The sequence below is a fragment of the Carassius gibelio genome, chromosome B7, assembly GCF_023724105.1.
Source record: "Carassius gibelio isolate Cgi1373 ecotype wild population from Czech Republic chromosome B7, carGib1.2-hapl.c, whole genome shotgun sequence".
In the NCBI taxonomy this organism is placed as follows: domain Eukaryota; kingdom Metazoa; phylum Chordata; class Actinopteri; order Cypriniformes; family Cyprinidae; genus Carassius; species Carassius gibelio.
The window spans coordinates 16,321,323-16,342,713 of NC_068402.1; the positions used below are offsets into that span (position 1 = coordinate 16,321,323).

Genomic DNA, 21,391 nt, shown 5'->3' on the forward strand with positions numbered 1-21,391 from the left:
TTAATGTCAGTCTTCAACACATTCACGAGAGGAGCATGCGTGTGATTATGTTGACCCAAGAAACCAGCAGCCAGAATTTTCATTTTTGGGTGAACTATCCCTTTAATTAAATTGTCCAATAACTGATACATGACCCTGGAGCACAAAGCCATTCATATGTAGCACAGGTATATTTGTAGCAATAGCCAACAATGCATTGTATCAAAATTATCAATTTTTCTTTTATGCCGAAAATCATTAGATTATTAAGTAAAGATCATGTTCCATAAAGATATTCTGTAAATTTCCTACTGAAAATATATCAAAACTTAATTTTTGATTAGTAACATGTATTGCTAAGGACTTCATTTGGACAACTTTAAAGGAGATTTTAATCAACATTTTGATTTTTTTTGCACTCTTAGATTCCAGACTTTCAAATGGTTTCAAATATCTCGGCCAAATATTATCCTATCCTAAAAAAACTATACATCAATAAAATCACAGTTTCAAAAAAGGTTTTGTGGTCCAGGGTCTCATATGGTACTGGTATATAATGCATCCTTATACAGTGAGGTAAATGTAAGCATCACCACATCACAGATGCATTATGATACAGATGCATATTGTATTTCTGTAGATTAACTGTGGTGGCACCATGTTCTTTGACATAAGTTGGTGTACCATAAAAACAGTACACAATTATAGTAATCTATGGGTCTCTGTCATCTGATAGAGATTTGGTTGTGTTCCTCTGGCCATCCATACCTTGTGCTCCAGCAGAATGCAGGCCAGGACCTGCAGACAAGCATCAACTCCCAGCAGCTCCAGGGGCAGGTGGAGGGGGAAGTCTACAATGCTGAAGCGGGAAGGGTCTGGAAGGGCAAAGGTCAGGGCAGGCTGCAGGTCATGGGGGAGCACTTCCACATCAACACGTCGCTGACCAGCAACAGGCACAGGGGAGCGCAGCAGCCGATACACCCATGACTCGATCTCCCTCAGGTCCTGAAGCACCTGACTGCCCTTTTCCTTTTCCTCGACGGAGAGAGCCCCTGTGAACACACGCCACATTGTGTCCCTGAGGGAGAGAAATACACAAATACACATTTAAAGTTTTTGATAAGGTCAGGGTTCGGGTTCAAAGGAACAAGTATGACAAGCTCTCTTTCCATTGTTTTGTCTTTGTTCATGCTGCTCTTCGGTTCTGTTTCATTCCTTGAAATTATTTAACATTTAATTGTTCATTAACTAGTTTTTTAACTGTCCAGTACATTCAGGTATTGCCTTAGTCTAAATGATTTATTCTAGCATCTACACAGAAAACAGAAATAGCACAAAAACAGTGGCAGCTGGCTTCTACTGTTCAGGATTAAACTACTAATCACATGAAGCAAAACGGCACAGCAGTGACCAGGCACACGGTTCAAAAGCTTTACAAGCACTAGACTACAGCATAACATACACAAAAGTGGTCACTTACTGTTTGCATTACCATATATTCTCATTCTTAATGCAAATATCTAATCGGTCATTCTTGCATCAGCAAATCAATGCATAATTACCTTATGTTCAACTGGCTGAATTATGCAAACCAAACATTAGAATGAGGAAGAAAATATTGCTGCACGGTTAGTCAAAATAAAACTATCAAATCAAAATACTATGCTTTAATTTAATAATTATATATGTGACCCTGGACCACAAAAATCAGTCTTAAGCATCTTGTGAATCTGAAAGCTGTATAAATGATCTTTCCATTGATGTATGATTAGTTAGGATAGGGCAATATTTGACCAAGATTTGAAAATATTATTTGTATTATACTATTATAAAATATTATACTATTTGAAAATCAGGAATCCAAGAGGGCAAAAAAATCAAATTATTGAGAAAATCACCTTTAAAGTTGTCCAAATTAAGTTCTTAGCAATGCATATTACTAATGAAAAATTAAGTTTTGACATACTTACGGTAGGAAATTTACAAAATATCTTCATGGAACATGATCTTAACTCAATATCTTAATGATTTTTGGCATAAAAGAAAAAAATTATATTTTTGACCCATACAATGTTTTTTTGGCTATTGCTAAAAATGTACCCAAGAGACTTAAGACTGATTTCGTGGTCCAGGGTCACATATATGATGTGTGTTTTACAGTATAGTGTGGTGTACAAAGTGTACAAATTGTGTCCTTACTCTATGAAAACTCTATGAAGGAATGTTTTCTACACATGACTTTAACCATAGGATGATAATAACAGAGTGGTCTGAGTATCTCAAGAGCCAGCTAATCTTCTGGGATTTTCACATACAGCAATCTCTAGTTTGTCTGGGAAATTGGACCGTACAAGATTGGTAAGGTCAGAAATAAACATCACAAATCCATGGATCCATCTTGCCTTTTCAATCATTCAAGGAGCTGGTGGCAATTCTGTAATTGTCTGGGGAATATTTTCACAGAATCAGAATCAGAATCAGCTTTATTCTCAATAATACTCTCAGTATAACTCAACAGAGAATCACTGGTATCAAGTATAATGTCCAAACCAGTTCTAAAAAAATAGTACAGTGCCCTCAGAAACTTTAGATGCTCCCTAGTCAAAAAGGGGTTTTGGATAATATCAGCATAAATCATAATGATTTCTTGCCATGAATGCATTACAGTAGTGGTTCTCAAAACCAGGAGGGCTTAGCAAGGAGGTAGCAGGACGGCTTAAAACTATTTAACATTAAATATTTCAGTTTGTATTTTAAATATTGTGTTGGAAAATGGTGGGGCTTCAAGTCAAAAGAGTTAATAGCATTGAAGTAACTTGCAATAATCAATGAAGACCACAAATTATTTTCATTTTGCTTATAATAATGGTTTAATTTTGTCAAGGCTTTTCAAGTCGATCATTTTGGCCTACATAACAGTTCATATCAATTCACTGGAGCTGAAATATACAAGCTTAGCATCTAAGATCCAGACAGGCCAGACTATGGCTGTGTGGGCTGAGTAGAGGTGCTGCAGTAAGTCATAACTGGTTCATCTGAGAACTCCCACTTCTCTCAGCTGCTCTCTGAGAACAGTCAGTGGCCTCAATCTGTCATCCAGCCTGTCTCCACCAGCTCCACGCACTCGCTCCAGCTCTTAAAGTGTTTTGTTCTCTCGCACTCTACCTGTCTTTTTCCTTCTACAATCAATCAATCAATTTGTATCGGCAAACCCACTGAGACATCTTCATTAATTGTGCTGTTGCTGCATACATGTAGTTAAATTGTTGCATATTAACACAGGCCTGTTTAGGGACACAAGTGCTAAAGAATATCGACTCTCTAGTCTAGCCAACCACAGCTGCGCAATGAAAAGTGATGATGCTAATCTAATATTATAATATGCAAAATAGTTTATGGTATTCAGGATTCCTGCATCTGAAGTTCCATGCTTTTATATTCCTTCCTGTCTTCCAAAATCTACAAAAAAATAAACTGAAACATGCACTACTCTTCAAAAGTTTGAGGATTGGTAAGATTTTTAAGTTTTAAAACGTGTTACGTGTTAAAAACCACTGTGCATTTGTATTGAGTGATAAAACATTTTTAGGATTCTTTTTCATTAATAGAAAGTTCAAAAGTACAGCATTCACTTGAAATAGAACTGTTTTGAATTATGAATATATTTACTGTGTATATTCTTTAATCCTGGAAACCACAATTTCCTCAAACTTCCTGGCTATCCATGACCATGGGTGTCCTGCGTTTCATTAAATGTGGACATCAAATGTGAAACTTAGTTGCTGTAGTGGTTTAAGTGAAAACTGATTTCTGGTTTGTCCATTAGGCCAGTCTACTGACATATGGTTATTCTCCCACAGAATAGCCCAGCTGAGAGCAGTATGACGCATGATGGTTTATCATTACAAGGTTGAGTTGTGCATATTGAAAGACCACAAATGTGGGTAAAGCCAAGGTCACTGCAGTACTGCGAGAACAAGATGACTGAGTCAGAAATGGCCTTTAAAAGACACATTCACTGAAAAGGCACATAAACACACGGAACATTATCTCATTTTATCTGAGTCATTTATATTTGAAATTTTCAATGTAATGTGACATAAGGTCATATGTTTGAGGCTGCCAAGTAGGTAGGCGCACTAATTAAAACAATAATTTAGAGTGTACTTAAGCATGACAAAAGAATACGTTGATCAAATAACAGTCCATTAGCCAAATTGAAGGCTGTTTATTGTTGGCAAGCCAAAGTTTATTAATATTTACAACAGCTAAAAGCGAAGTTTGACTCGTTCTATGAATATAAACAAATTCATGCTTTATGTTGACTGCATGATCAAAAGGAGTTTAAACACAGGGACACTCCGATTCTGTATCAGTACATTAAAGGGTTAGTTCGTCCAAAAATGAAAATTATGTCATTAATAACTCACCCTTATGCTGTTCCAAACATGTAAGACCTCCTTTTATCTTCGGAACACAGTTTAAGATATTTTAGATTTAGTCCGAGAGCTCTCAGTCCCTCCATTGAAGCTGTGTGTACGGTATACGGTAAGAAAAACATCATCAAAGTAGTCCATGTGACACCAGAGGGTCCATTGGAATTTTTTGAAGCATCGAAAATACATTTTGGTCCAAAAAATAGCAAAAACGACGACTTTATTCAGCATTGTTTTCTCTTCCGTGTCTGTGTGAGAAAGAGTTCAAATCAAAGCAGTCTGGATATCCGGTTCGCGAACGAATCATTCATTTCACCAAATCGAACTGAATCGTTTTAAACGGTATGCATCTCTAATACGCATTAATCCACAAATGACTTAAGCTGTTAACTTTTTTAATGTGGCTGACACTCTAAGTTCAAACAAACCAATATCCCGGAGTAATGCATGCACTCAAACAGTACATTGACTGAACTGCTGTGAAAATGAACACCGAGCCGAGCCAGATAACAAACAAAACATTGACTCGTTCACGAGTCAAGAACCGTTTCTGTCAGACGCGTCCGATTCGTGAACCGAGGAGCCGATGATACTGCGCATGTGTGATTCAGCGTGAAGCAGACCGACACACAGTGCGTCTGAACTGAACTGATTCTTTTGGTGATTGATTCTGAACTGATTCTGTGCTAGTGTTATGGGCGCGGGTAAACCGAAGGCTTGAATCCAGGGCAATCATCACCAATGACACCATTACGTCGAGCCCAAAAGAACAGGTGAACCGTTTTCTTCAACCGGTTTATTGAATCGAACTGTCCGAAAGAACTACTGGTGATCCGAACACCGATGCAACCGGTTCTTCACTCGTGAACGAGTCAGTCTATTGTTCGTTATCTGGCTCGGCTCGGTGTTCATCTTCACAACAGTTCAGTCAGTGTACTGTTTGAGTGCATGCATTACTCCGGGATATTGGTTTGTTTGAACTCAGAGGGAGTGTCAGCCACATTAAAAAAAGTTAACATCTTAAGTCATTTGTGGATTTATGCGTATTAGAGATGCGAACCGTTTAAAACGATTCAGTTCGATTTGGTGAACTGAATGATTCGTTCGCAAACCGGATATCCAGACTGCTTTGATATGAACTCTTTCTCACAATAGACACGGAAGAGAAGACAATGCTGAATAAAGTCGTCGTTTTTGCTATTTTTGGACCAAAATGTATTTTCGATGCTTCAAAAAATTCCAACGGACCCTCTGATGTCACATGGACTACTTTGATGATGTTTTTCTTACCTTTCTGGACATGGACAGTATACCGTACACACAGCTTCAATGGAGGGACTGAGAGCTCTCAGACTAAATCTAAAATATCTTAAACTGTGTTCCGAAGATAAAAGGAGGCCTTATATGTTTGGAACAGCATAAGGGTGAGTTAATAATGACATAATTTTCATTTTTGACCCTTTAAAGTAATAGTTTACCCAAAAACTTGTTGCAATCCATTACCATTACCAATGGATCCTCTGCAGTGAATGGGTGCCATCAGAATGAGAGTTTAAACAGCTGACTAAAACATCACAATAATCCACAAGCTGCATGTTTGAAAAAAAAAAAAAACTATCAATCAAGACTTTTTCAACTTTAGACTGGCTCAAGTCCATAATCCATAAAATTGCTTTCTCCAATGAAAAAGTAATCTAGACTAAATCAAAAGAAAAATCCACACAGATGAAGCACCGTTTACAAGTAATAACATGTCTAAAACTGTTTTAAACATATTTGTCGGTGGATTTTGATCTTTGTAGACAACAGGAAAAAAGCATAATGGACTCATCAGTTTGAAGTTAAAAATGTTTTATTGATGGATTTATTTATTGTAAACAAAACACATTTAATGGACTGGAGTTGTATTGCCTGTGGATTAGTGTGATTTTTTTTTTAGCAGCTGTTTGAACTCTCATTCTGATGGCACCCATTCACTGCAGAGGATCCAATGATCAGCAAGTAAAGAAATGCTACATTTCTCCAAATCTGTTCCAATGAAGAAACGAATGCATCTACATTTTGGATGACCCAAACATTTACATTTTGAGGTCAACTATTCCTTTATGAATAAAAAGAAAAACATTTAAATGAGCAAGCCAAAGTACATTTTTATTCATAGTATCACCTCCTCATCTCTACAAAAAGCTCTACACTCTAGTCTACACAATGTTTAACTAGCTAATTATGGACTAACACCAACTACTAACTATGGACTAACACCTAGCAAAGTAAATCTAGCAGTTCAGTTTGAAATGGAGACGACTGAAATCCAGCTGAATGAGCAACATAGCATCTACATGGAATATGTGAACTACTGCAGATCTGAACACTCGACACAAGCTGCTATGCTGGATAAATTATTCTCCACACTTCAAGCAAATAAAAGGGGCTTGGCAGGGCAATTCAGCTGCAAACAAATTGAGGCCTGCAAATGCAACTGTGGCTCATGGTGGATGTGGTTGCTAGGTTACGCAAGAATAGACTCGGCTGAGGAAATCACAGAGAAAAAATACTTTCTACTCAATGCTTATTGATCTGCAACAGAGTGCTATCGTACAGACTGTTTACCAATATACACTGAAGGATGTAGTAACCGTTACCATTGTGATATGTGAAGAAGATCTTAAAAGCTCTCCTGTGTGGAGCACCGCACTGCAAGGCCACTTGCACAACCCTTCTCTCCTTCACACTATCCCAGACCCTGTCACATGTAATCGCTTCTTCACACTACTTCCTTCTCGCTCGTCGTTCTCTCTAAGTCACAAGCACCATCACACATCCTTCCACTTGTGACTTCCTTTTATAAAATCATCAGCACCTTGTCACTTGTCAATTTAATCACAGCCACGACACTAACAATGTCAAACCCTCTTGGCATTGACAGAGTAACATATTTAAAGACCTAATACACCCCCAAAATTAGAATATCCTCATTGTCTACTCATATTCATGTTGCAAGATGTCAATAGCTATTTGTTTGTTTCAGTGTAATATCACCACAAACATTTGAATCAGTTCTCTCACATATATCAAGACATGCCAGGTTTGAAAGCATGTATGATGATGAGTGAGATCAGAGATGTTTTATTTTCTTCAGTGTATGACTTATATGACTTATATGACTGTTTATGTTTCAATGTAAACTCCATATGATGTTATCTTGATTTAGGAAATATGCACATGATGGGTGACGAGATGCACAAACAAAATTCCACATGGGCAGCAAATATGACCATGCATCAATCTCAATAATGACTAGAGAAATAAACATATTAAACTCAAAATTTGAATGCATATGCAAATAGCTTACATTTGCATCGAATATACATTGATCAGTATTGCATTGATTATCACTGACTATTTAGTGTCAGCATATATTAACAATAAAAATAACAGTAGAAATATTTAAACTATTTTTGTACCCTATTTAATATTGACAGTAATTTAAAAAAAAAAGATTTTGGATTTCGAAGCAGTTTGCATTTTTTTTCCGATTTAAAAATAATAATAATTCATTGCATCACTAGAATACAATTTTTTTTGTATGTGTGTGAATTAACTCAAAGCAAGAAATAAAAATGGAGATACTAGCAGCATTTGTAAACAGAGAGGCAGAATGTTGCCAGTTAGCATCTTCTGGCAGCACCACAGTGTTTGACGCTTACACGTCTACTGTAAGATATTGCAATACATTGCAGTCATTAGGCATCACTTCCCTGCACAAGTATTATCTTGCTGAATCTCAGGGAACATTACATATGTGCATACTTCACAGAAAAGCAAAAAGAAGGCTGTTCTCACCGCTGTGTGGACTTGGCAGCAGCGGGTCTCTGGTTGAGCCGCTGGCTACAGCAGTCCACCATGCGCTTGAGGATGTACAGACACTCTCTGAATGTAGAAAAGAAGGGGTAGTGGCTCAGAATGCACAGAGAGGTTAACGTGCTGTTCCGGTTCTGTGGTGTCAGTCGACCACTGCGTTTGGATCGTGGAGACTTTCCACTGCTGCCTGGCTCGCCTGGTGGCAAAGTCCCATCTCCTGCAGGGGGCAGCGCAGATTCCCCTGGAAGAGTCAATGTGGAAGGGTCCGATTTCTCCTCTGTATGAGGAGCCTTTTCTCCTGTATAAAAAAAAATATTAAGGAGAAATTATTACAGCCATAAGTATTCAATTTCAATAAAACTTTAATAATCAGAACAGATGTCTAACCGACGTTATTAATAAAACTTTAATATTTAAATAATCTATTGCTCAATGAAAAAATAAATAAATAAATAAATAAATTATATATATATATAAATTTAATTCAGTTTTTATGATTTAATACACATTTATTTTCAAAAGCAGTGGTAATCAGTTAAATGCAAACAACTTTAACTTAAACTTTAACTCTTTTAAAATACCATTTAAATTTACTACATTAACAGACACATGCAGAATATCAAGACTTCATAATTAAACAGCAGTCTTTTTGCAGATTACTGTTCACAGACACTACTGCATATCACAATACTTTTGATGCATTCATCAACATTGTTTGCGAATTCCGTGATATTACATGTTATACGTGAAAATGGTTCTGCAACATATAACTGCTCCAAAATGACCTCTCACCTTTTCCTTCAGATCGTGGGCGGTGGTGGCCCTTCTGGAAAGAGCGGTAAAAGTTGAGGCAGATTCCGTAGCGAGTAATACCTGAGTCTTTGTCGGTAAGAGTGAAGACGAAAGAGGTGTCGTCACGAAGACTGACCCGGCGCTGGCGGATGCTCAAGCAGCCCTCAGGCTGGCAGAAGAAGACGACGTCAGGGGGCAGAGGGAAGTCATTGTGGTCCTCCAGTGGATAGCGCCTCAGCAGCTGAGGTGTTTGTGCCACGCTATCACTGCTGGGTTGCCTGGTTAAGAGAAAAAGACTGTAGTGAGAGACAGGAAGACAGATCTCTGGCTTTTCTCAGCCCCAGCGCCTGTTCTTTTATGCATATTATATATATACACTACTGTTCAAAAGTTTGGGGAATGTTTTTTTTTTTTAACTAATACTTTTATTAACTACATTAACTATACTTTTGTTCACAATAGATTTATATTTCAAATAAATGCTGTTATATTAATATTTTTATTCATCACAGAATCCTGAAAATGTTTGTAGGTTTCTACAAAACTATTAAGCAGCACAACTGTTTTCAACATTGATATTAAGATTAATGTGACACTTAAGACTGGAATGATGGCTGTAGAAAATTCAGCTTAGCCATGAAATGAAAATAATTTTACAACATCTTTGTATTCTCACTTCTGGAATGTTTCTATTATTTACTAAATGACCTCGTTCTAATTATAAATGGTCTATAATTCAAGATTTAACTGGTTTAATAGTTCAGTTCAGTATTTCTATAACAATTTCACAAACTCCTTGCAGCTCCCTTACAAACACCAGTTTGGAAAACAAAGGGTTATGGGAGTGGGGAACCCCAAAGTTTTAGAAGGGCTGCTCCACATATTTCCCAAGATCCAGCTTTTGTTATTCATTGTATTGTGATCTGTTGTCAACACTACTCCAGACTTCATCATGATAACATACAATCCCATTTAACATTAACTGACAGCGTACACCTGAGGCTGGATGCTTGGAATGAATACACCTGCACAGGTCACATACAAACAAAACACACAATCAGTGATTCAATTCTCCTGACAACAATTTACTTAAGCACCTATAGAACCTATGTCTGAGCCCTATAGACACAAGCACGCCCACATACCATTCAACAATCTCCCTTACCTTGCTCCAACTACCACCAGGTAGTCCAGGAGGCGGGGACACAGTTTCTTTTTCTCCATCTCTGTATCAGGAGTGTCTCTAAGTCATGGCAACTGTAGCAACCATCAGCTCTCAGGCAGGCAGTCGTCCAATCAGGTGCAGCAGAACTAGGAGTTGGATGATCGAGGCAGGCAGCGGCCAGTCATTGCAGTATATGGTGTGTAGGAATGGGGCCTGTGAAAGAGTAACAGCAAATAGAAGTAATCCATCACAAAGCAAATGCTCTGCAGTGAAATTAAACCTTCTGCACTACCACAAAGTAGAGACCTGCAAAAAATATATTGGGGACCCACGGGACCCAACGCAATCTCAATTGGGGATCTCAATAAGAAGTTTTCAGTTGTTATTTTTATATTTGCAATATTACAATGGCATCCTCAAAGAGGGAAGTTTTGTAAGGAGGATGTGTGTCTTCTTCAGCAATGAATTTTGGGTACACACCAAAAGATAATCGGGTTGATTTTGGGCTAATTTCCCCCCTTCCGACAATCCTAGCTCTGTCCTGATTATCTTGATGGTTCTCAATCCATGAAAAACAGAAATTCTGATGTGTGGGAGGAACCCCGAGGACAAACGCGCGCACGCTCTGGAGATTATCACGTGAAACGAAACAATATCCAATCAGAATGAATTATCACGTTCTTAAAGAGTGATGTAAGATCTGTCCCCGCTGTCTCCACGACTTCACCCAAACCCTTTTCTTTTTTTCCCCATGAATCTTTTTGTGAAAATCATTCCAAATGCTATCATTGTAATTTCTTCCTGCATATCATCCACCATGCTTATTCTGAAGTCTCGCGAGATTTTGCGAGATTTCCCGTGTTCCCAGTGAAAATCTGTTTGTGTGTGGTGTGCTGTGTTTGTCAAATCATGGCACACCACACACTAAAGGAGCAAAACGGTTAAATCTAGGATTGTTTATCCTCATGTTTGTGGTCTATCACATTTTGAAAATCTTATAAGATGTAAAAAATCTTTTGGTGTGTACTCAGCATTAGTCTTTTTAAGTTACGTGTTTTTGGAGGGGTTTTTTGTTGCCGAAACTGAAATTAAAGTTTTCATATAGCTGAAACAAAGTATTGGTAATTAAACTTGGGTAATTAGGTAATTGAATTCTTTATGCTATTCACGGTGTCATGAAAGGCATATTTTGTTGTTGTTGTTGCTGTTTTGGTCACATATGTCAGAAGGTGCAGCAGTACTTCAAAATACTTGAAATGCTCCAAAAATATTTTGTGCCTGACTACTTGTTTGAGTATTGGATTGATAGTAATTTTGCAGTGGCACGTTTATGTACTCAAGAATAAATGTACTGTCCATACTAAACACTGAAAAGGATGCATAGTGTTCAGTTACAGCTACATACCACTGGAGTATGATTGATATATTTCTGACAGCAATCTTTACAGTCAAACAGAGTACACTGTTCAAGCCAAGCTTCTGAAGTCTCCACTAACACATCTTGACTGGAGGCTCAACTTCAGATGTAAACACACACACATTCTGATAAGCTAAAGGGATTGGAGCCCAGTTGTATCCTCACCACACAAATTGCCCACTTGTGTTCCTCATAAGCTTGCATTCATATGCATGAGCACATGCCTCAATGTAAATACAAATGAAAGCATGCTCAAATTTCACACAGGACAAACACACCTTGCATAATATCCAGCTAGATTGGCTGGGATGCTATCAATTCCACTACTGTTCAGTAAACCTGCTAGATGTTTGTGATTAGAAGAATGTATCTATTATCTGTATCAAACTGCAACTTACTCAAGCAAGACATTTCTGGATGAGTATATTCTATTAACTAAGCAAATACGGTTTTGAAAGGCTGTAAACAGAATTATGAAGTGAGAGCCAGACAGCCTTTCACAAGCAGTTGCTTGCAGTGTCTGTTCAAATCTGGGTCAGTGCATGTCTGAACTTCTGGATACTCTGCACTGCAGAGAGTTTTCCATCGTGCTCTAACACACAGACAGACACCTGCACCCTCCATCTGACAAACAACTGCCCAGAATTCAAAAGCCTATTTAAACTCATTTACGAAATTCATTATTTTTTTTCTGGCGCCTGCTGGAATACATTTACATGATTTAAGTAAAACAAAATAAAAACATAATTTCTGTGCATATTTTACATTGTTGTGGCACGTCTAGTCACTGTGACTCTGATTGGTCTGCAGGCTCCAGTCTGTTGTGATTGGTCAACCTGAAAATAAAACGCACCTTATTTAACAGATTTCAGCTCCTGAGGTTTCATTAGCAGCTGTAAACAGTTTAGATCTACGATAACTCAGTTGTTGGTCTTGGAAGTCTAAACAAAACAAAAAAAAAGTAAAACAAAAAAAACAATGCATCCTCGACATCACTTACCAAGCTGATCTTTGAGGGTGGATAAACCAGTAGGCGCATTATGCAAATGTGTAACAGGGTGATGCAGCTAAGTCATGTAAATAATGGCAGGACTACAAAGCATTTCAGGCAAGTGTTTTCTGCTGGCGAGAACTCCTATTGGCAAGGACTTTGTGTTTTGTAACTCTGCAGACTGTTTACATGAACAAACAGCTATATAACACATTAAAGGAAAGGTAACATAAATTTAAAAAGCATAACAGGTGCCCTTTAAATCCGATCACAGAAAGCAGTATCTGCCGATATGCTCACCGATACCAATCTTTTAAAAGTCTTCTTTTTTATCATGTAGAATTATTTATATTGATGATCCAATAAAGATTTTTAGACATTTATTCAGGGCCTGAATTTTATTTTTGAAAATGAATTTTGGAAACGAATCCCTCTCTTGTGGGAGGATTTAAAAAAAAAAAAATCATTTGAGGGGGCATTTTTCAAAAAATATATATTTATCTCATTTAAATGTTTGATCATGCACTGTATTTTTGTTTTTACAATTGTGTAATTGTTGCACAAAAGCTTACACAGTGCAAGCCTGATTTTGTGAGCCGATTTTCTTATTTTAACCTGATAACTGTCACTCACGTTTTTGAAGATAGACTTGAATGTGCATGATACAAACCTAAATTTTATATTTCATGACTGAAAACATTTTGTAACATGATTTTGATGTGCCATTTACATGGTAATGCAATGTCTGATTTTAAAATGGGTTTTAAAGGATGAATTTTGAGATTTTATGTTTTCAAGTGATATATAACTTCTGATGATTTCTAAAATGTGATAGAGAAAAAGGAAACGAGGAAGTCTTATTTTTAAACAAAGGTCAAAGCTCCTTTTGTAATGTAGATTTCTGAGGGTGCACTCTTGTCATAAATTGATCTATTACTTTTCCTAAATCATTTTTAACAAAAAATATTGATATAATATATATTTGGGAGTCTTAGACCTTTCCAACGATATATAGTTTGTCAAGATTAGATTAAATTTGATTGTAATATAGTATAGTCAACGTAGGCGTCCCGTATACGGGACGGGGGTGACATTTAACAGGTTAAATAACATACATCGTTCATGGGTTTTCTATTACATATTTCAATAAGAGACATCATTTATGTTATATTAAGCTATCCATGTCTTATTACACGGGGATCCCTTTAAGAATTTTAAAATTATTGTCTTGTTTATCTAAAAATGCTCTTTTCCTTTGAATCTATCCAAAAAACCATAGCCTATGTGTTGGCTGTGAAACACAGTAGACTTTTATTATATGCACTTATGGTGTAATAATTACTAAATTTTAGTGTCAATGCATGTTCAGATTTACGCAAACAATGCGCTGTTACTTTAATTCAGCGCTTGGAATGCAGCAAAAATAGACTCAGTGCGGAAACGATCTCTGCGCTGCTGCAGACGCACCGCTTCTAAACGCACTGCCAGACCGCAACCGTGTGTGCAGTGTGAACACTTTAATCTGTTAACATACGCACATATGCACTGTAAACAAAATAAAGTGAACCTGGCTGACATTATGTGTGTTTGTGTGAGTATGCATAATCGCACTGTCTCCAGGAAAGTGTGCAAGCCTTGAATGGTTTAAACACTGGCAAGAATTAAAAAGAAAAAATGCAATTTATAAACTTTAGTGACACTGTCTAAAGCATTATAATTATTGAGACTGAGACGGTGTCGCTGCATGTCATGGCAAACCTCTCACGGCAGGCGCTTGAGATTGGTTTTATGAGATCAGCCTTTCTGCAAATGTGCAAAGAAACTAACATGACTCTATTCTCTATTGTGGCTGGCAACAGTAAATATTCTTGTCAAACCTATAATTCATAAGAATTAATTAAACATTCCTCAAAACATGAAGAAAAATGCTGCTATCCTCAAAGTCCATTACACTCAGTCAGATCCTCTGGAACATTTTAATTCTGGAAAGACCAGAAACATATTCATCTTGAACCTTGACTCAAACTGCTTTTGAATGACTAGTCCAATCAGCAAGTTTGGCCTTGTCTGAAAGGATGTATTAATCCCTGGTGTGAGATGAACTGTAGCATTCACACTGTGATTAGTAGCCTCCTCTTTCTGCTGGAGTAGCATTTTCTGCTCTTCCTCCATCACTCTCAACAGCTCAGAGAGGAAGAGGTGGTGAGAGGGAGGGAGGTGAGAAGATGGATGGTCTGTGGCTAAGACATCAATAACGCCTCGGTTTCTTCCTCTAAGCATCACCCGGATCATCTGACACCAGGACCTCCATGCTGTTCTTTTCTTAAATCATAGCTCTCACTACTGATCCAACATGAATCACTTGCACTTGGAGCGGAAGCTTCTAGGAGCTATGGGATGCACTGGGGCAGGGGTGTAAAGTACATGAGTTATTATACTTTAATTATTTCAGGACTTTTGTACTTTCCCAGCGGAATACTGAAACTGTATACTCTTGCTCAATTACATTTCCAGTTGAAAAATGATGTTTCAATTCTCAGAAATTCATTTAGACCTTAGACCTAAAGTATTTTTTTTGCAGCTAATTGTGACATTAATCTTTTCACTAATCTAACCATACAATAAAATTACATGCCAGTGACAAGCACGTCCCTGTAAATGGCACTGGGACATATCTTTCACTGCCAAGACAAACTACTGAAGATGGATGAACTTGTGAATAGACATGTGAGAGTATTGGGTAATGCGATATATCAGGGTTAATGAATATGCACAATATCGTTATCGTGGGCACTTCTAAATACCATGAATAATTATATATTACAATTTATTCTGAATTTGGAATGCATTTTCATTCCCATCAACTGTTCAAAATGCACAACACTACTGTATGCTGCTTGCAAGATGCGTGTGCGCTCTGATGTAAACAAGCGCGCATGAGAAGCACATGGGAGAACACATGAGAGACACGCTGAATGAAATAACATTCACTCTCTGACAGCAGATGGCGCTAAACTGCAGAAAATACAGCCTTTACCCTAGAGACCCCACAAATAAAGCAGCTGCACTACTTTTTAAAACGTATTTAAATGGCCATTCAGATTTGTGGATTTGGTAGGGTGTTCATCACAGTGCCAAATATTTCGACTTAATAGGCCATTTATTTTCAAAAAAAAAAAAAAATTTATCTGGACTTCACATGCCCTAGATATTGTTTGAAAGTGTTTTGATTCTTTATTGTTCATTCACACTTTACGTTAGGGCTTCATTAGTTAACATTAGTTAATTCATTAGTTAACAAACTGCCAATTAAAAATTCTTCTGAACATTCATTAATCTGTATTCCAATATTTAATAACACGTTGTTAAAATCGAAAATTGCAACTGTGTTATTCAATGAGCTAACATAAACTAAGACTTGTATTTTTTAACAAATATTAATAACTTCTGTAGCAAATGTAGCTATTGCTCATTGTGATGGTTAATGCATTAACTTAGGTTAACTAATGTGATCTTATTGTAAAGTGATGTCTATTGATCTTTATAGTTCTTTTGCACTTTAATCTGTGTAAAATGTTTAAATTTATATATTTTTCTGTATTGCTTTATTGTATTTAAATGTTCAGTTATTTTTGTTATACGAAAAAAAGTTAGTTAACCTGTTATACTGTATTATGACCATTTTTCTGAAACTAAATTTAAATACCGTGATAATACCATATACCGTGACAAAAGCATCAGCAATTAATCGCAACAGGAAAATTGGATACCAGCATATCCCTACTTGTGTACTATAAAAGTACTATTTTACCTCTATTTTCTAAACAAATGAACATATTGATGGCTCATTTTTTCTTTTTTATCCACCTTTTTCTTCCATCAAGAGCATTTGTAAATTCTATGGGTCTGGCTTATACGTGTCCAGCTATTTTTACAGCTCATTTTATTGCTTGATATTAAAAACTGGTGTGTCTTACCATATTATTTTAAAATATTATCTTAATTATTCACACTGTTTTATAGTACAAACAGTTTTACCATTTACCGCACGTTGTCATACTTCTCGTTATTTCCCTATAGTGGTTGATTAAACGGAAGCCTAGCCCATAGACTTGGCGTGGAACAAATCCCAGACCTCGTCATCTCCAGGGAACCTATGCGTTTACGTGTCTATGGGAAACGTGACATGATCTCGTGCCCTGTCAATCATAGTGTGTCTGCCTCATGGCTCTACAATCAGCCTCGGGTAATGAGATTCCACACGGTCACTGTGGAAACCAATACTGCCTCTTTTCATGAGCACAGCTGTGACGGCTATTTTAAACAGACAATACACTGTCCCAATCACCATAAACACAGAAAGACAATGAACAGCCTTTGGCCAATAAAATGAGCATGAGCAAAATGAAAATGAGCAAGGCTAATTGCTTCTTTCTCTCCACAGAAATGAAAAAACATTTGCCTTAGCAAATCATAAATGAGCAATTGCATCGGGTTAACCACAAAAGTGCACTCAGAGAAAACCCTTTCATCTCCTATAAAGGATCTGACTGAAGTTTAGGGTTTTTCATGCATCGGAGCCCAACATTGTGTTAAAACTCAACTAAACTGCATGACTGCAAAGAACTAGGGATGCATCAATCTGAAACTCAGTAACTGTATTGGCTCTGATACGGGAATTTTCAGTCAGGTAAGACCGATCAAAATCTGATATAGTGCGTATACTATTCTGTGTTATTGTTAAGCCCCACAAAAGGCACAAAAACATTATAAAGCACCATAATGTTTTTGTGCACTATATTTCAAGGGTTCTGAAGCCATTCCATAGTTTACTGTGAATTATAGATGAATATTTAAGTCAAGTTGACGTAAACTCTTCTCCCCGCTCCGTCTGTCTGTCATACTCCCTTTAACATTCAAACTGTGTGCATTCAAGAATTCAAAATGTTTTTCATGAATGTATTTTACAACAATACAAAGATGTGCAATGTGTAAAGCAACATGTAACAACTGAACAGATTGTTTTTATAAAATTATTGTGCACCCATGATTTTTCTAGAATAACTTCTGCTGCTGAATTATCCACTAATCTAGTTTATAATAGTGTTTTTGTCATAGATTATATATATTGTTTTCATTTGTTATTTTTCATTCAAATGAAGTTGTCTATATTTATCAGAATGTGTTTAACACACCAAGAGTAGTAGTAAGGTCAACCCACAGAAGTATCGAAAATCTACATTGATTTTATAAAAAACATAAATAAATGTAAAAAAATTGCGCTGGTATCGGATCGGAATTGGCTAATACTGGGTTTATATCGGATTGGTTGTGAAAAATGGTATTGTTGCATTCCTACAAAGAATACAGAGAAAAATGTTAAGATGTCATCGAGCAATTTAAGGGACGTTTTTGCAAAACACACAAACAAAATATTTAGAAACGGGTTTAATCTACATATAAGCACAAGATTTAAAATGTAATAGGCTATTAACAACTAAACTAACGCATACCCTTACTATGCTGACAAGCAATACAATTATGCATTATTTAATTCGTTGTCTCAACTTGTCGCCACGCACGTATATATCACAACTAGGGGTGTGTGATGGCAGGCCAATACTCACACAAATATGTAAAAATGACATGGTAATGACTTGGTCTAGGTAAGTATTAACTTAAGCCTTAAGTGATTGTAAATAGCTGGGAGACAACTGGATGTGTGGCAATATACTGGATCCATAAAGTGTCCTAAAGTGACAGCAACCTAATATACCTGCTGTTGTTTCTGTGTTGATCAAACAATTAAAAACAAAGTAAAGTCTCTTACTGCTCTTGACTAAATAACTTCTGTAGCTTTAATAAAAAAAAAAAAACTTGTTTATACAATGAAGACTACAATTCTTTAAAAAATATATATATTTCTGATAGACTTTCCTGAAAACTAGATTTTATTTATTTGTGCTAGAGCAATTTGTTCTAATTTTATTATTAAGCTTTTACTTATGTTAGTTAGGCATCTGTATTTACCGATTGTGATTTCGTAATTCATTTGTATTTATATTAATTTAGCATTAAACATTTTAAACAAATTGTGACACTTAAATATAGTTAAAATCACTACATAAATCTAAAATTAAATACAAATTAAATGATAAATCAATATCTAGCTGATGGAAATCTCTCATATTTTGATCACAGTGCAGAAAAAAGTAAAAAACTGAGATACAGTTTGAATTTAAAGGTCTTATCTTTAAGAGCTGCATGTTCTCCAACATGTGCTTCAAGACAACAAAACAAATAAAAGACTATTCCTCCACCTAGAAGACAAACACTTCTCCATTTAAACACACATACAGCAGCATAATGAAAGGTTTACTGTAACAAAACATGAAGAGCAATTTATATCTCGATGAAGTGATCTGTAGAGGAACTCTGAAAAGTCTAAACCTAAACATGACACTTCTTTTATCATTTGATGATGCTCTGTTCTAAGAAACTTAGCAGCAAGTGATTTCATGTTTCAACAATCCTCATATATACCACAGGTTATATCACAGGGTTACATAGGTTTAACATCACCCCGAAGCTTTTTTTTAAATTCTCAAGACTCTTAAGGTTTTGCACCCCCGGTTTTCACAGCTGGTTTATTTTTTTATTTTACTTTTTTACTTTCATTTATCTTACTTTTACTGTTACATCTTACTGGCAAGGTAACAAAAGGTAACACAGTCCAAAATCTAAATACACACATAAAAAAAAAAGTGCAAACAATATATGAGGTTGTTTGTTTGTTTTACACATCCATCTGTGACGCATCAGCACATGTACTTATTTTGGCACACATATTCACACTACCTGTGTCAGCATCTTCACTGAGAGTACAGTTTCTCACCCACAAAAACACAATTAAAAATGTGAATTTTACCAAGGCAACCCTTCCAAAAAACATAAATATTTTAACCCCGGGAAGCTATTTTTATCGGGGAACCTCCTGGAAATGCGCTTGGGCTAGTTTTGAGAAGCAACTGGGCAGGATTTGTTGTGAAAACCTGGCAACCCTGATCTGAACACACATGCTGGAGATATACTTCTAATTACAGGAGCATCTTGATGAGATGCGAATGAAAAACGCATTCGATATTTTGCACAGCCCTATACTCAATACCCGACTTAATATAATTTTGCCCCATACAATATTTTTTGCCTATTAATAAAAATATACCCCAGTGACTTAAGACTTAGGTTTTGTGCTCCAGGGTCAAATACTATAGTATGTAGGGCTGTCGTGATAAACGCAATATTGTAATAACGCACTTTTGACAAGCAAATCGCAGAGGAAAGATGGCAACCGCAGAAACCGCGGCAACCGCAGTGTTCAGTTTTTTTTTTTTTTTTTTTTTAATAAGGCTGTGGCCTTCTTGGTTTTTTTTTCAGTTTGTCACTGTGCTTTCAATGTTAAATAAATTAATGATACAATATGGTTACGACTGTAATTTTCTCGTGAGCCGTTGTAGCTTTATGGTGCTTCGTTTGTCTTGAATAGGCCGGCTGAAACGATGGGAGGCGCTCGATCTGGTCCCAAAACCTAATGTCACGTCGCCAGTTTGGAAACATTTCGGCTTTCAACCCAATGAAAAGGGCGAGCCAGCGAATAGATGAGCCGATATGCAAGATTTGCTGCAAAAAGGTTCCTGTGACGCGGCAATAATTTGAGGTCATCGGGACATTCTAAAACGCTTAACATGAAAAACGCTTTAGAGCATGAGCAGATAACGATCATGAAAGAGCATGAGCAGATAACGAGCTCACACATGCTATCTGCTTGAGGAGTGCATCGACTCCAGCGTGAATCCACTGTCCTGGTGGGCCAGTGGTGGCGCGATAATCAGTCTAGATTTCCACTGCTGTCCAAAGTCGCGCTCAAAAATGTGTAATACATGTTAGAACTCTTTGATTTCTTAAAAAAAATTTTACTGGAAAACGCATGTTCTTGTTGCTGTTTGGCATTTAATAATAAACAAAAATGTATTAAAACGTGTCTCTCTGTCAGTTGAAAAAGCAACAATATATGCTACATGACTCAAAGATAGAGCTTTGTATGCAGCAAAATCAGGATAAATTAGGTATGAAAAAAAAAAAAAAAAATGGCAGTAATACCGCATATCGCGCTATTGAGCCATCCATAATAGCCGCAGGGGAAATTTCTTAACCACGACAGCCCTAATAGTATGTAAATCTAAACTTTTATTTTGAATTGATTAATCGCAGCCCTACATAATAGAGTGACCTATTTACCCTCTGTTCAAAATAAATATGTCTGTCAGGCTTAATTTAATTTACACATGCTGTGACAGGCATACAAATCTGAGCAAAGTTTAACTAATACTGATAGTAAAACTAATAAAAATGCTTTTGTTAATTGAAATAAAGCTGCAATAAAATACAGTATAAATATTAGATGAAAACCCCATACAAAAAAAAAGTAAACCAATGAAATAAATAAAATAAAATAAGCTGAAATAAAATAAGTTGAAGTCATGTAAGCACTAAAACTAAAATTGAAATATAAATATAGCTAAACAGAAATAAAGCCCTACAAAATTACTAAAATATAATTAAAAATGAAAACTAAAGATTAAACAATATGGAACAAAAATAAAATTGAAATGCACTGTAACGGTCAAAATCATCAAACCATTTTATAATGTACTTCTGTAGAGGAAATACAGTGTAAATTACTTTCAGTT

At 36.4% G+C, this 21,391-nt stretch overlaps 1 protein-coding gene across 23 annotated transcripts in view; it reads right to left on the reverse strand.

Moving 5' to 3' along the window:
* LOC127961456 (MAP kinase-activating death domain protein) overlaps positions 1 to 21,391 on the reverse strand; it is a 65,765-nt gene that overhangs the window by 37,883 nt on the left and 6,491 nt on the right. For all 23 annotated transcript variants that reach the window (XM_052560570.1, XM_052560571.1, XM_052560574.1 and 20 more), the window contains exons 2-5: positions 10,234 to 10,446; positions 9,069 to 9,346; positions 8,259 to 8,574; positions 748 to 1,057 (exon numbers count right to left, since the gene is read on the reverse strand). In XM_052560570.1, the coding sequence (XP_052416530.1) occupies positions 748 to 1,057; positions 8,259 to 8,574; positions 9,069 to 9,346; positions 10,234 to 10,292 (963 nt within the window). In that variant the 5' untranslated portion in view covers positions 10,293 to 10,446. The remainder of the gene's footprint in view (positions 1 to 747; positions 1,058 to 8,258; positions 8,575 to 9,068; positions 9,347 to 10,233; positions 10,447 to 21,391) is intronic.